This window comes from Austrofundulus limnaeus, unplaced genomic scaffold (genome assembly GCF_001266775.1).
Source record: "Austrofundulus limnaeus strain Quisiro unplaced genomic scaffold, Austrofundulus_limnaeus-1.0 Scaffold32, whole genome shotgun sequence".
In the NCBI taxonomy this organism is placed as follows: Eukaryota; Metazoa; Chordata; class Actinopteri; order Cyprinodontiformes; family Rivulidae; genus Austrofundulus; species Austrofundulus limnaeus.
The window spans coordinates 1,967,652-1,982,086 of NW_013952434.1; the positions used below are offsets into that span (position 1 = coordinate 1,967,652).

General features: G+C 40.1%; 2 protein-coding genes across 2 annotated transcripts in view; both read right to left on the reverse strand.

The window, feature by feature from the left end:
• Positions 1 to 4,038: 4,038 nt before the first annotated feature.
• lratd2a (LRAT domain containing 2a) lies at positions 4,039 to 6,297 on the reverse strand. The gene has a single exon (XM_014005794.1). It carries the CDS (start codon positions 5,834 to 5,836, stop codon positions 4,991 to 4,993), a length of 846 nt encoding a protein of 281 aa, XP_013861248.1. The 5' UTR covers positions 5,837 to 6,297; the 3' UTR covers positions 4,039 to 4,990.
• Positions 6,298 to 11,952: 5,655 nt separating this feature from the next.
• The window catches only part of fam91a1 (family with sequence similarity 91 member A1), a gene marked incomplete at its 5' end in the record, with an annotated part of 17,396 nt that continues 14,913 nt past the window's right edge, over positions 11,953 to 14,435 (reverse strand). Inside the window, 1 exon segment of the mRNA XM_014005795.1 lies at positions 11,953 to 14,056. Within this exon segment, the coding sequence (XP_013861249.1) occupies positions 13,871 to 14,056 (186 nt within the window).

A 14,435-nucleotide genomic window follows, 5' to 3' on the forward strand; every position in this document is an offset into this window, starting at 1 on the left:
TTACCYGTTCCAAATTAGTGCTGTTTTCACAAGCGGACATTTAAATCCCAAAGAATAACTGATTTATTGGATTTATTTATCATCATCAGGGTGAGTGCTGAATGAAGCAGAACCTGAAACTCTCAGTTCTGTAAAAACAAACGCAGCCTGTTTTCCATCAACGCAGACGTCACCTTCTTTACAGCGACAGAGGGAATATCTGCAAAGATGCACTTCTGTCTCATTAAATGACTCTCGGTACAATATAAAAGTGTCTGAGAAAAAGCTGAGCTTGACAACAGCCTGTAAGGAGGATTTAATGCACTAACTTGATTAAAGTGCTGCAGGAASCATGAAAAAAAGCTGCACAAAGTGGTTAAAGAGCACACATGTGTTCCTCTGGGGTTGATTTATACTAAATRCAGCAAAGTTTTAGTCTGTTTCCTCCCTGAGATGATAGGAAATGGCCTCAACTAGATTTGACAAGCTAAATAAAAGTGATTTGTATAAAACTTTTTTCTTGAGCATGCCACCACTTTAAAGCTTTACTGTGCACAAATCAGAGAAAACAAATAGGTTTCTGTGGCAGCCATCCGCTCTCACCTCATCAGCCTGTGGCAGCGGAACTTTTAATCCTTGTGGGCGAATGGAAAACCTTTGTTTGCTGTTTTCAGCGTCGCGTCCTCCATTTCATTTCAGCCCACATGAGCTGAAAATCGATAACTGCTTTGGAGTCACGTATCAGTTCCTCTCCGGGAATGAGAGCATAAATTAATATGTGCAAAACAAGATGATAATTATTAGTAATTGTTTCCAATCCAAAGACCTCACGGGGATTATTGTTAGAAGACTGGTGGTGACTCGGGTACAGCTATAAGCATGAGAGCTAATCACAGCCATCAGTGTAGCACAGTGGGATGTGTTTTTAATAGAAATTAACAACCTAACATTTATTGAATGATGCATATCTTATACTCAGAAGGGACGCAGAGAGTTGTCGTGCACAGAATGTTTTACGCAATCTCATGATGATATGATGTATTGAGGATGGCTCTCCGCTAATATTTGGTAATTGTGTTAGCTGGCAGCCATCTTGACTTTGGCCAGATATTTAAAACTATAAATGTTCATTCTCAGTTTGGATGGGAGAGTTAAGTTTTAAAAAAGGGACAGGACTTGAGCTAGTTGCTTCAACTTGCCCTTTCATAAACAGTTTTTATGGAGKTTTTTTTCTCTCTTTTCTATTCAATATACAGACATTATGTTTGTGATAAATAATTAGTCAACAACAACTGAGTTGCAGTGTACAAATATGGTCAATATGAAGGTTTCACTAAAATCCAATCATGTGGTTCACAAGATAATTTGCTAACAGGCAGATATGAATGATACAAATAATAGAAAATAAATGGGTCTGAAGACATGGCAGGCCATAAATCATCATAACTCCTCCCTCTGCCCTCCYACAGCTCATAKACAAAACAAAAATAATGATAGCTGGATATTGTTTTTGTTTTTGTTTTTTTACTCAACAATCAGTGTTGTGTTAGGTAAAAATTCCAAAGAGGAAAACCCTTTTTTTATCAACGGTAGTGATGGAAAAAAGAAGAGGTGTGAACATCAGCTGCATGAACACGTTCATCAGGGTCAAACCAGCAGCTCTTCTAGCTCTTTTACCAACAAGCTCCAGACAAAAAAAATCATTTTAAACAAAATAATTTGCAAAAAAAAAAAAGATCTGCTTAAAGTTCTGCTCTGGTCCAGTTACTCAGTGCTGCRTTGCTCCTCAAACACACCCACAAAGTTCTAACCAATCACACGCTCCGAGCCGCAAGGTCTGYGTCGCAGAGTTCTGACTGGGGGCAACGTACACGGCGGGGGAGAGCAGACGGAAGTTACGCAATGTTTTGTCACTCAGCAGGGGGAACAAGACGTATGACAAAGTATAAACCAGCCTTAAAGTGTTCAGTCCATTTACTTTGTTTRAGTAAATCCAACACGTTTGCTTTTTGAGTGCATCTTTGTCTCAGTTCCTAGTTTCACATTTGAGAAGCAAATGTTGYATTTTTATGATTCTCTGAACTTTTTGTCCCCAAAACGTCCTGCGTCTGTGATGGAAACAACAAATCCCTCACTTTAACACCCTTTGCACTCAGTTGGATGATTTTGTTCACATCTGAACACGTTCAGTGGGACGTGATGTAGCAGTTTCAGATCCCTCTGAAGAAGATTGCTTCAGGCGCTTTCTGTTCATTAATAATCTTAATGCACTTGTTGTGCTCCCTCTCCAGCTGCTGAAATCTTTACAAACTGCGGCACCATTTTTATTTTCTTTTTTGTACGGAGCTGATTAATGAGGCGTTGTGTATTTCTGAATTGGAGTGGAGAACATTACTATTCCTGCAGCTTGGATTACCATGGTGACACTGTGATAAAAGTCAATCCAAACTCCTGAATGAAAGTAAAGCAGAGCTAACCCATTACAATATATATATTTTAATTTTTATAAAAGAAGTTGAAGTTCAAGTGATGATTCATTAATTTTGACAAATCCTMATAACCTCTGTAGAAAACTAAATTCTGTTTTAGCTGTTACATCATTTTAAAACTTTCCTCACTGTCTCATGTCTGTTGTCCCAGAAATGGACTCCGGCTCCGTCCTGAACTGTAGATGGTGTCAGACATCTTGTCTGGTTCTGCTCTCTGGAGCAGAGCAGGAAACCCAATCTAAACTAAAGTCAGCAGCAGGTGGAAAACTGCTTTCTGCTGCATCAAAAAAAACTCACTGAGTCTCCTTGGAGGATGGTTAAAATGTGATGAAGCTGGTGTGTAAACATGAGACACTTGTTGAAAAGCCAGCGACGGGACATCAACCGCAACAATCAGCAGGATGAAATCCCATTTATAATGTGTTTAAAACAGCAACAAATTCACTAGAACTCCAGATGCAGTTTTATAAAATTGGACACTTATCTAAAACCTCAACCTCAAAATCCAACATGGCTGTAAATACTCACTTCAGATGTCGTGGTTCTCATTAAAGCAGTTGCAAAGTACTTTACAAGAATTAATATTAGTRAGCACGGTTATTGATTTGCATTGGTAATAGTAGTTAGCCTGGGCACTGTTGGGCCCTCTCTTTTTTCTCCCCATTTCACACATGAAACATCTRCAATGCTTTAAAAATATTAACAGTTACAGAATTTTTACTTTCCTACAGAATAATAAACCTGAATATGAGTCCAGATTTGATGTAGAATTGTCCACTTCATCATGTATCAGTCAATCAAACAATAAACCAATTAATCAATCAAACAATCAAGGTAGATAGGTAGGTAGGTAGGTAGGTAGGTAGGTAGGTAGGTAGGTAGGTAGGTAGGTAGGTAGGTAGGTAGGTAAAACATTAAAATATTTATTAACTGATTAAAACTAATGAGTCTTTTAGAAACCTTTATTAGATGTGCTGTGTATGAAATGAAAGTTGTTTCTTCAGACAAACAGTCAAATAAATTAGCTGCTAATTATTGATAGTTTTTTTCTCCACACTAACTAAAAACAAAACAGAATAGGAATGTCAATTTTATATATAAATCTTTCTACAAAGCCCTTGCCTTTTGCCAAGTTATACCAAATGTGTTAAATGGCTCAGTTGTTTCAGYGGATCACAGTAAATAAAATTCTTGAAAATGTTGCATAAAAGAAGCCCCAGTGTTTCTTCCAGCTTTTCTCCTCTCAGTAGTGAAATCYACCAGCAGAAACAGGGAGACCCTTTTGAGAAAAGAAAAAACCATTTGGTTTATTTTAACGTGGGAACAAAGACTTTTAGATCAGTTTAACAGAGGCAGATTTTTTTTCTTCATATGAGCTGAGAATTACCCAGAAAGGCAGAAAAAATCTGGGATGACATGTTGCTGTCTGAGTGAGCTGAAAYTAAATCTCACCTGGTTGATGTAAAGAGACTCGCTATAAAAAGAGGACTCCCAGGAGCGTACAATTTGATGGATTTGTAAAGCTTTTATAAAACTATAATTACCATAAATAAACAGCTGAGCCAATCAATTGACTTAATCTCAGATGGTTTAATTGGAATGTGAAGGATTGTGACTTTAAGGCAATAAAAYGATGACCTTGTAAAAACATGAATCAAAAAATCAGATGTTCCRACTACAGCCAAAATAAATGATTGCTACAGAATAAAGGGACAGCTCAGATCTTCTACATTGAGGGTTTTGTTGAGAAATGTATGAAAAATTCATCTCTCATATTTATAGCAGCTATTTCAACACTAAAGCTCCTTCAGCTGTGAGGCACCTGATCCAGCTGCTTAATACTTACAGTTATTTACACAGAACTSTGTTGTTATCTGCAAGAGCAAATAGCAGCAGCTTGCCTTCCCAATAAACTTTAAAATGCATCTGYCAAAATAATGGTGTGAAATTAAGTGGAAGTTTTAACATTTAGAAACAAAATGCACAAACTTACATGAAATCTTTTGAAATTTCGGCAGCGATCCATTTTGGTCACATGATTTTTATAAAAAAAAAACCTAAAGCTACTGATTGTCAAGAATGAAATCAAATATAAAAATGTTCATAACTGTATGAAACGGTGACACTTAGCTTTATAGATGCAATTCTGAAATGCGGGTCCACACTGAATGTAAACAAAGTATAAAGGAATCTACCTAAAACCACATGAAAGCTTGAGTCACACCACTGAGGCTTATATGTAAACAAATATGTCAGATGTCTTTTTTCAGTTCTCTTTTTTCATATTTTGCTTATAAATGTTTAATTTAAGGTCACATCAGAATGAGACAAATGTYGTGATGATTTTTGTTTGGTCTTTATGACTTTACCAGGACCTTCAAACTCCCAAATTTAAGAGTTCAAAGAGTTATCTACAGCAGATAAGATATTTACTGTTGATAAATTTTCCACAGCACCCCACTTTAGAAGATCTGAACTATCCCTTTAAGGAGGACAGTGTAACAGGTGTTGTTCAGTAAAGGCTACTCAAGCTGCAGAGATCCTTCAGAGGATCCAGGCTCAGTCTTCCTCTCCTCCGCGCGCGTGAAATGTGAGCTCAGCTCCTGCATCACTGCTGTCCTCCCCAGATGGTCGTTCCTCCTCTTCTCCATGATCACGTCCTCCAGGCTCTGGAACTCCAGCAGGTGCGCGTGCTTGTCCGACAGGGAGATCTTCAGCCTGTACGGCTGCTTGCCGATCCGTATCTCCCCTCCCATCTTGAACTCCCTCTTGCCGAACCGGCACCAGGCTGCGAAGCTCTCCGAGTTCCTCCAGCTCAGCTCTCGGTCCTTGAGTCCCACCTGCTCCATGGCGTTCTGCACCACCATGTCCGGACCGAGGGCTTTGAACCTGTACAGGTCGTTGACGACCCGACACCTCCTCCCCTGACTGGCATCAGTCAGGAAGCTGTTCTTCACCTCGGCTCTGTGCAGGTGCACCACCTGGAAGTCCCCCACGTACACAGCCCAGTGCGGGTACTGACCCGAAGCCACGAACTCCACCAAGTCTCCCGCTTTGCACTTGTTCAGCAGGTTCTCCGGAGAGTAGACCTCCAGGTTTGCGCACTTGGCGCTCTTCTCGTACACGCACTCCTCGCGGTTGTAGACGGCGCACTCCACCTCGTCGCGCGGATCGTAGTGTTTCTCTTCCTCGTTCGRCTCTTTGTCCCTCCCGTCCGCCGCGCAGCCGTCCTCCAGCTCGTCGTCGTCGCTGGAAAAGATGTAGGAGACGCCGATCCTCGGACCGTCGTCCGTGTCCAGGCCGTTCGGGTCCACCGTGGGAACTTCCGCGTAACTTAAATGTGACAGCCTGTCCATCTGGTTCCCCATTCCGCTGCTTACCTGGCAGCAGCCCGCCTGTGTAATCCGACGCCGTTACCGGTCACCATCTGTCACCAAACACCCTCCCTGCGCCCTGCCCGTCGGACAGGGTTTCATCCAAATTACGCATAAAGAACGGCTCCGTCTGAGTGGCTGCTTTCAGGAAACCTCCCGGTGCTCCCATCAACAAGTGGAGGCTGGGAGGAGAATACAAAGTGGTCTCGGAGCTCAGGTGGAGCCTCAGCTGCTGTTTCCGTGCGTAAATGTCTCACAGAGCCTTTTTTTTTTTTTATCCAACTCCTGACAGTAGGCTCACAGAGTGGCAAACTAGATCTAGCTGCCTGGTCCCGGGCTGAAGGCGGATCTGATCCGAGGCTCAGCAGAGAGTCTCTCAGCAGCAGGACGCAGCTTTAAAGCGGAAGTGCGCGTAATTTTTCTGCCACCGCCTTCAAMGCCTCTACCCCTGAAAACCCCAGGTGGGAGTATTTTAAAAGCAGATAAGTTATTTTAATTAACCTTTATCGTTTTTTTTATAAAGTTTTTTAGTTTGTTGTGTTATTCTCTTTAATGCATGCTATTTTAATTAACTCCCCTTTAATAACAATTCACTAAAATTCCCAAAACTCGGTAAAACCAAAAACACATCAATGTAAAGGTGTAAACTGTGCAGATATGCTTCCTGTTTGTTGACTCCACATGTCTCTCTGTATCAGCTGAAGCTGCAGGGTCATTTCTCACTCTGTCTCCCAGTGAGACCATAATGTCTCCATTATGTTTGTAGTGGTTCATAGCCTGCCTGTTCTTCTCAGTTGTGGACCCTTGTTTTCCACACAGGAGGAGAATGAGTGTGCATTTTGCTTCAGTGTGGCAAAAACTCAACAAGCAGCGACAAATGTCCTAGAAATAGTGTTACACTTGTTCGGCACGTGGCATGAAAAGGAAACAAATGTTCAGCTAGGGGAAGAAAAGAGACATAAAGGTTGAAAGGATTAATAACAGCCTCGGTGGTTTGTGTGATGCCTCTTAAGACGATCAGCTGAGCTCCTTTAAAGCTGCACAGGATCTTATTGTGTTATTTCACTGTGATCMACATCAAATATTTTCACTTTGCTTATTCACGTGGCTCATTTCCAGTTTTGTTTTTGGGGAAAATTATACAAATACAATYAACAGATGTTGTTTTGGAGATGTTCAATGATTTGAGATTTTAAAAAGGTATCTAAATTTGGATTAACTTCACAATATAATTACTTCTAAGCAGGGCCGGCCCTAGACAATTTGGCATCCTAGGCAAGAGTTGAGGTGGTGCCCCTGTGCAATTTTTTTAATCTCATTGCCAATTTAAATTAACTAGTTATGTCTTTCATATATCTTTTTAATCTTTTTAAACAAGGTTGCAATATAATTARTGTAACCAGAGACATGGCCGGGGGTGGCTCTTGAAATCTGATTGGCCACCCCAGTTGAATGACAAGTCCTTTCTTGTAGCTTTGAAAGATCTTAGCACAAATGAGGCACTGAACAACTGAAAGGTTATCACTGATCACACCTTCATGGTATTTTTCTTCTTCTAAATTGATGTTTTTATGTAAACCAGTCCCTTGTTCTGCGCTTTGCTTCGTACAGAGGGTCTCGAACCTCACCTATTGAGAAACAGTTGCTTGCTGGAAGCGTGGATCTGACTGACCCAATCGTTAACATTTGGCTTTGACATTTGCAGTGCGCCAGCTGGACCGTGAAGGAAGCTAAGCTAAGAAGCTAACCAGAAATTGTGTGTGCTGTAAACAGCCATCCCCTGCTGCAGTGGTTCCCAACCCTGGTCCTCAAGGACCCCCTATTCAGCAGGTCTTCAGAAGATTGTTAATCACTCATTCATTTAAAACAAGTGCGTCAAAGCAGGGAAACATTTAAAACATGCAGGAAAGGAGTCCTGGAGGACCAGGGTTGGGGACCACTACGTTATCTGATTTATTATTTACAAATAAATGGCAAAGAATCAATGGCTTTCAGAAGCAACACTAAAAAAACGTACAACTAAGTCAATATTATATTCTGAAAATGTCTCATCAAGCTCAAATAAACTCTTGAGGTGTTTGTCAACAAGTGATTCCCAACCCTGGTCCTCCRGGACTCCTGTCCTGCATGTTTTAGATGTTTCCCTGCTTTGACACACCTGTTTTGAATGAATGAGTGATTAACAATCTGCTGAAGAATCTAAAGACCTGCTGAAAACAAGTAAAACATGAAGGATAGTGGGTTCTTGAGGACCAGGGTTGGGAACCACTGCCCTACTGGGAAGAGAGAAGGACTGAGCTGAATGAGGTGGCTGTAAACGRGTGCTGCAGGCTTTGTGGGACAAATTTAATTTGGAAGCCTTGTCAACTGGATTCATTCGCTTCCTCAGTTGCCATTATAAGCAGACTAAAATGGTGCAGAAAATGGACATCATSGTTCACAACTCCTCCTTCTGTTTGCTGAWTGGCCCAGTTGAAATTCTACTGGACAAATCCTTGTCTGTGGGAGAAATCCCAGACGGAGCAGTGAAGGGAAACTGAACCGAACTGCATAGGAAGGCAAGAGCTTTCATGTTGATTTTGTGTTTGTTTGCTGTCAATCAACAATATTTTGCTACTTCTTAAGATGTCCTCTTCCACGATCTCCAAATCTTGTCTCCAGCTGAAGATCATGGATTCGTTTCAGACCCAAACTCTGATTAAGCCAGTATAAATGTCTTTTTTCTATTTCTTGACCACTTGTGTTTCAGATCATATATAAGGTCCAGAGTGGATTGCCCATTAATGGTCCAGAATCAACCAGTTTTCTTAGCATCTAAGACAAAAATAAKTGCAATGATACTGACACATCACGATAGGAAGAAAGATGATCTACTTCTAGTTTCACTTGAAATGATGTAAGAATGATGAAGCAGCAATGTGTACAACGCAAGATGCAGATATTATTTCACCATTCTCCGTATTTAGATCAGCTCTGGCTCAAGTTTAAACATGCACCGAGTCTGCTCCGTGTGTTTTTCTTTTCCCCTCTGTTTCTCCACGAAGCCCTGCAGCATCACCAGCCTGAAGATGAGACTCAAAAAATAAATAAATAAAATTCTGCAGAATAAATTCAGCAGATGTGTGTTTTCAGAGCATGTCGGTTTACATCAGTGCATTCTGAAAGCGTCGTGGAAAACAAAAGACCCTTCTCAGAGCGGCGACAGGCAAGTTCCGTTCTGACCGCTGGCTTCTCGGAGCTTCCTATCCTCAGGTGGCGTGACCCAGTTTACGCCCCCAGGTGCCTCTCCTGGTATCACTGTAATTTATAAAGCTGGGAGCGGCGAGGCCTGAGAGACACGGCCAATTAGACAGGGCTCCACCTGTCCAGTGGGGGCACAGCCAACCATAAAACCCACACCAGACGTGTTGTTTTTCTGCAGTTTCATAACCCTGCACCACACATTGTGTTTTTCAGCTCCGTGTCTGTTTATATTTACATGGATGGGATGAACAAGTGTATACTTGAGGCAGATGGACGCAGCATCCGGACCGCTGCGTCTTGCACACCATCTGTTCCACCAGGCTTGGAAAACATGATCTAACGGCCTACAATAATGTAATGTGACCGGCTACATGCAAGAGGCAGCAAAACCTCACAGAGATACACTGTAAAAAATGCAAAACTGTTTCAACATTAAGGGCTGCCTTAAAATTAGTAGTGAAAAATTAWTTATGTTGATTTAAAATCCTTTATCATGGAAACTTCTATTAGTTTGAAACCATTTAAACAGTGTTGTATAAAGTACCTCGAAGTGATACTTGAGTAAAAGTACAAGTATCTTATTTTGAAATCACTTTGGTAAAAGTTAAAGTCACCTCCAAGAATATTACTTGAGTAAAAGTCTTAAAGTATCTGATTTTTTTGTACTTAAGTATCAAAAGTAAATTTCTGACATAAAATGTACTTAAGTATTAAAAGTAAAAGTATTGAGTAAAAATGAGCGGTTAGGTTTTCCAAAATGACATTTATTGGGAGGTGACCTCTCCAAAAAAATGTTTTTTTCTAACGGCGTGCAGCTGTGATGGATTGTGTACAATTTGGTGTCAGAATGGTAAATATTTATACTTCTCATCCAACTATTAAATTTACTCTTTCCAGGAGACACAGTTTATCAGGATAGTATTTTTTTAACAATAATGAGCCGAAATAACGTCGGAGTAACGACTTTCTACTTCTTACCTTGTTTAAAAATGTAAGAAGTAAAAAGTTCAGATAATTGTGTGAAAATGTAAGGAGTAGAAGTAAAAAGTAGGCTAAAAATTAATTACTCAAGTAAAGTACAGATAACCAAAATTTCTACTTAAGTACAATAACAAAGTATTTGTACTTAGTTACTTTACAACTCTGCATTTAAATCCTCAAATAATTCAGCCTAATCTAATGAGTCTAGACCAAGTGGTTCCTCAAGTTGGGCTCAGGGCCCCTCCATACATCATGAAACATCGAGTGAGGGTCCTCAGATGATTTCCAGACATCAATTTAAATGCAAATAAATTGTTAATGAAATATTTTCACCATAATTACTGCAACAACAACAGCARCAAAAAAATAAAACAATAAATGAATCATAATTTTTAGGTTTGCTTATATTATTAACAAAGTTTGCATAAATAAACCAGTAATATCCGGGGTTCCTGTTATTTGGTCTATAGATGTCTAAATAAATTAAAGTACCTTTACTTTGAACTTAAAGTCCACTTCAACATGTTAACACAGTAACTGTCATGGTACAATGAATCAAATCTCTGCCTGTTTAGTAAAAAAAAATACATTCTTGTGTGGTTCTGTGGAAACATTTTGAACAATTAATATCTTACCTGTCATGGATAGTTCTTTAAATGACCTCAGTTTGAAGAAAATGTTTCCACTAAAAGTGATTGCTGCCACAACCTCAAACCCCCAAAAAATTATATCAGATTATTTAAGTACTATTATGAACTGTTTTTTTTATTTCAAATTGGGATTATAGACAGCAGTAATCCACTCTGGTTTTGGCCCTGCACTGACTAGTCATTAGCTCAGGATAAAACTATTTTTCCCAACTGAAGTTGTTTAAATAGTGATTCTACAACAGATATTGGCCTTTCTACAAATCTGAGCTATGACACCCAAAAATACCATACTGTAGGTAAAAATGGTCAAATCCAACAAGAAACAGCATTTTAGACAGTGTTTACCTCAGATGAGAACAATCTATTTAAAAATGTTTTTTGAAGGAGGGGCAAAAACATCAATGATACAAATATAATCCAACAACCTGATAAATGTAACAGCAACATCAATTGTTTTTAAATTAAAGAATTTTATGTTAACATTTATTTTGCTTCCAGGACCTTTTAACGTATGACTTCATCTCAACAGTATAACTCACATGTCAAACTCGAGGCCTGCGGGCCAAATGTGGCCTGCCATGGCATTTTGTGGCCCGCGAGACCTTCAAAGATGTATTAACTTCTTAAAATAAGTGTATGCTGTTTTAAAGTCAGCATTGATTATAAACTACGTCAAATATAATTTGCAAAATGACAGCATCTCAACACCAAGCAGAGCAGGATTCAAAAACCAGCAGCCGGCAAAATTTTGCTGCAGCCCAGTTGTACTGGAAAGTGGGAATTTCCCACTTACAATTTGTATGTTTACTGGAACACCCCTCCAATGGAAATTCTCTGTTGAAAAGAGGGAGAGTCCCGAATTCAAGATGGCAGCAACTCACCACAACTCATCAGAGTAAAACTCTTTTACTGTTAATAGTATTTCTATATTATTTATTTTTGCATTTAGTCAGTTGTACAYGTAGTATTTTTCAGTGTTTATAAAAAGACATGTGCTGTTTCTATGCAGGAAATACCATGTAGAGCTCAGTTGTAGCAATGAGACAAGGAAYGTGACCTTTCACGTTTAGTTGAAGCTAAACATAAAACATTAAAGTTAATTACAACTTTTGAGGCCCACCATAATGCTCACGTGGCATTCAGTTTGACACTCCTGGCTTAACAGATGAAACAAAAGTCAAGTAATTAAAAAATAAAACAAAATCACAGCGTTAAAAAAAAGCTCAGACGTTTCCATCCAGTTTGCTCTCATTACATATTTATTTATACTTTCATATACTTTTTACATATTTCTTTGTGATCATATGTAACTAGATTAGCATGTAGGCAGGGCAAAGTGAAGGAATGTTTTTTTTTCTTCTTCAACCCTTTTAATTTCAAGGGGTGTTTTCTTCATTTTCACAGTCCCATTAAACAAGCTACAACAAAGATTTTCTAAAATTTATGCTGACATATAAAACTATCATTTTAAACACAGTGGAAGATGAAAATCTGGGGGGAAAATGAGCTACTAGATAACAGGCATGACTCGAAGGGGTGTGGGGGGTAAGGGTCTTGTTAAAATTAGGCTTGTTTTAAAACGCACCCATGAGGTGTACAATACGCACGCATACACAACACGTGCACACAACAGATCCTACACAGTCCTCATGCTTCAGCAGGACCTTGTATTATTCCTGTTTTTTGTATTTTTTTTTTTCATAATTTATTTCAGCATCACATTTTTAGACAATTTCCACAAGTGGGTSAAGAAGGGCAGAGGGTGGACTCCTTCAGAAAGAACTAATGGGGTTTTCTCACTTTAAATGCAATAGAGCAGGGGAAACTCACAAAACACTTTGGGCCRTAAACATCTCTGAGAAACCAGGAGAAACATTTGCATAACCATCCCCTGGGTAAAAAGTTGACTCCTGTCTTTACACCACAAACCATGTTCTCCCCCCACTTCAAAAGACAGAGTCAACAGAATCCCTTGGAGAGTGTGAAGGGCTGGCCAAGAGAGCAGAGCGCTGCGCACAAACTGGAGTCCATCCAATGAGGAAACAGTGGCAGCARCTTCAATCAAAACAAGCAGATTTAACTGTTCCTACTCTGTGCAGTGTGGCTCTAAAACTAGCTCGAACAAGGACGGTTGGTACTTTCTGTGACCTCGTCTTGAACCTTGTATTAGCAATATGCACTCAATCGAGCATGAAGGAATCATGAAAAAAAAGTTGCAAAATGAAGCAGATTTGATCCTATAGGCCTGAGTCTTTTTGATTGGCTGACTACAACAAAGGCATCAAAATAAAAGGCAGTTTGAGAAAGTAGAATCATCTTTGGTGCTCTACTGGAAATGAAAAAAAAAAACAGTTTTTCAAATGCCCAATAGTTTTTTAACGCTTGTGTTAAGCAAACATTTCCTTCTAAACATGAGCTCTAAAAACGTGTACACTACAAATGATCCAACTTTTTTTTTTAAAAAGTGACATGAGATTTATTTATCTACAGGTTTGGAGAAATCCTGCACAGTGCAAATAACACATCCCCTCCTATTATTGGTTACAAGTAAAGAGAAAAGAAAATAATCTTTCTGAGTTGTGCAACAGCATCATGCATTAGATGACTGAACGATACAGGGAGGCAGTGGGGTTTGGATCAGAACTCAACCTGGCAAGTCCAAAAGTCTTGGTCCTAGAATGTGCATAATGTCACTTCTGAAAAAGTCCTTTTTTTTTCTTTTTACAACAACTACAATATGACTTTATTTTCAGGAAAAGAAACCCCTCCACTGATTGGAGGATGGGTTTACCTCCATCTTTGTTCTATGTTGTGAAAATAGCACCACTCTCACAGATAACACTGCCCTGCTGGGAGCACAAGAAATCACAGAGGGAAACAGCGAAAGGGGGCGGGGCACTAATGTTAGATGGTTCCTCTTACAGAAGATTAAACAATAAACAGCTGAGGGGCTTCATCTTCCCCTCACCTGGATACCGGCGGACGAGAAGTGGAGCTTATAAGTGAGGGGATTTCCATATGAAGACRCAGGACCGTTTTAAAGACCATCCATAGTGATGTTGCCAAGAAAAAAAAAGAAAAAAAAAGGTGGCCCCTTTTTTTACTGAAAAGTCGTCATTTCCTCCCATGGATGTAAGCGAAGCCAGCGGCTGGTTTATGAGGGCTGGTCTTTCTGCAGTGAYGAGATGTGCAGAGGGGGTGGGGCCCGCCCGCTCCATTCCTTCAGCTGCCCGTCCTTGAAGAGGAGGTTGATGGAGGGCAGGGGGACGCCGGACTCAGCCGGAGGCTGGCTGAGAGGGTTCGACACGCCGCTGTCCACGTCTGAGGTCTGGCTGCCGTCCTGTCGACAYGGGGCAGAGTTCACAATGAGGCCGGGAGAACAAGACAAGGAGAACATTCTAAGTAAGGAAAGAATARAATTTGATTCATGGTTTATGGCAGGGGTCTGCAAACTTTACAATCAAAAGGGCTATTTCTGCTCCTCAGCTCACTAATAGCATGATACATGATACAACTGTGATTATCAACTGGTGGCCCGTGGGCCACTTCGAGTTTGCTGAAGGGGGACTTTTTCGGACAGTGTCTGTCTTGTCTGTTTAGTTTTGTAAATTTTTAAAAATATATTTTAGCATGGATGGAGTCATTTTATTTACACACAAAGCATTCTGGGTAAATGATGACCTGGATAGGTCCTCGGTGTGAGTGAGCCATATCCACCC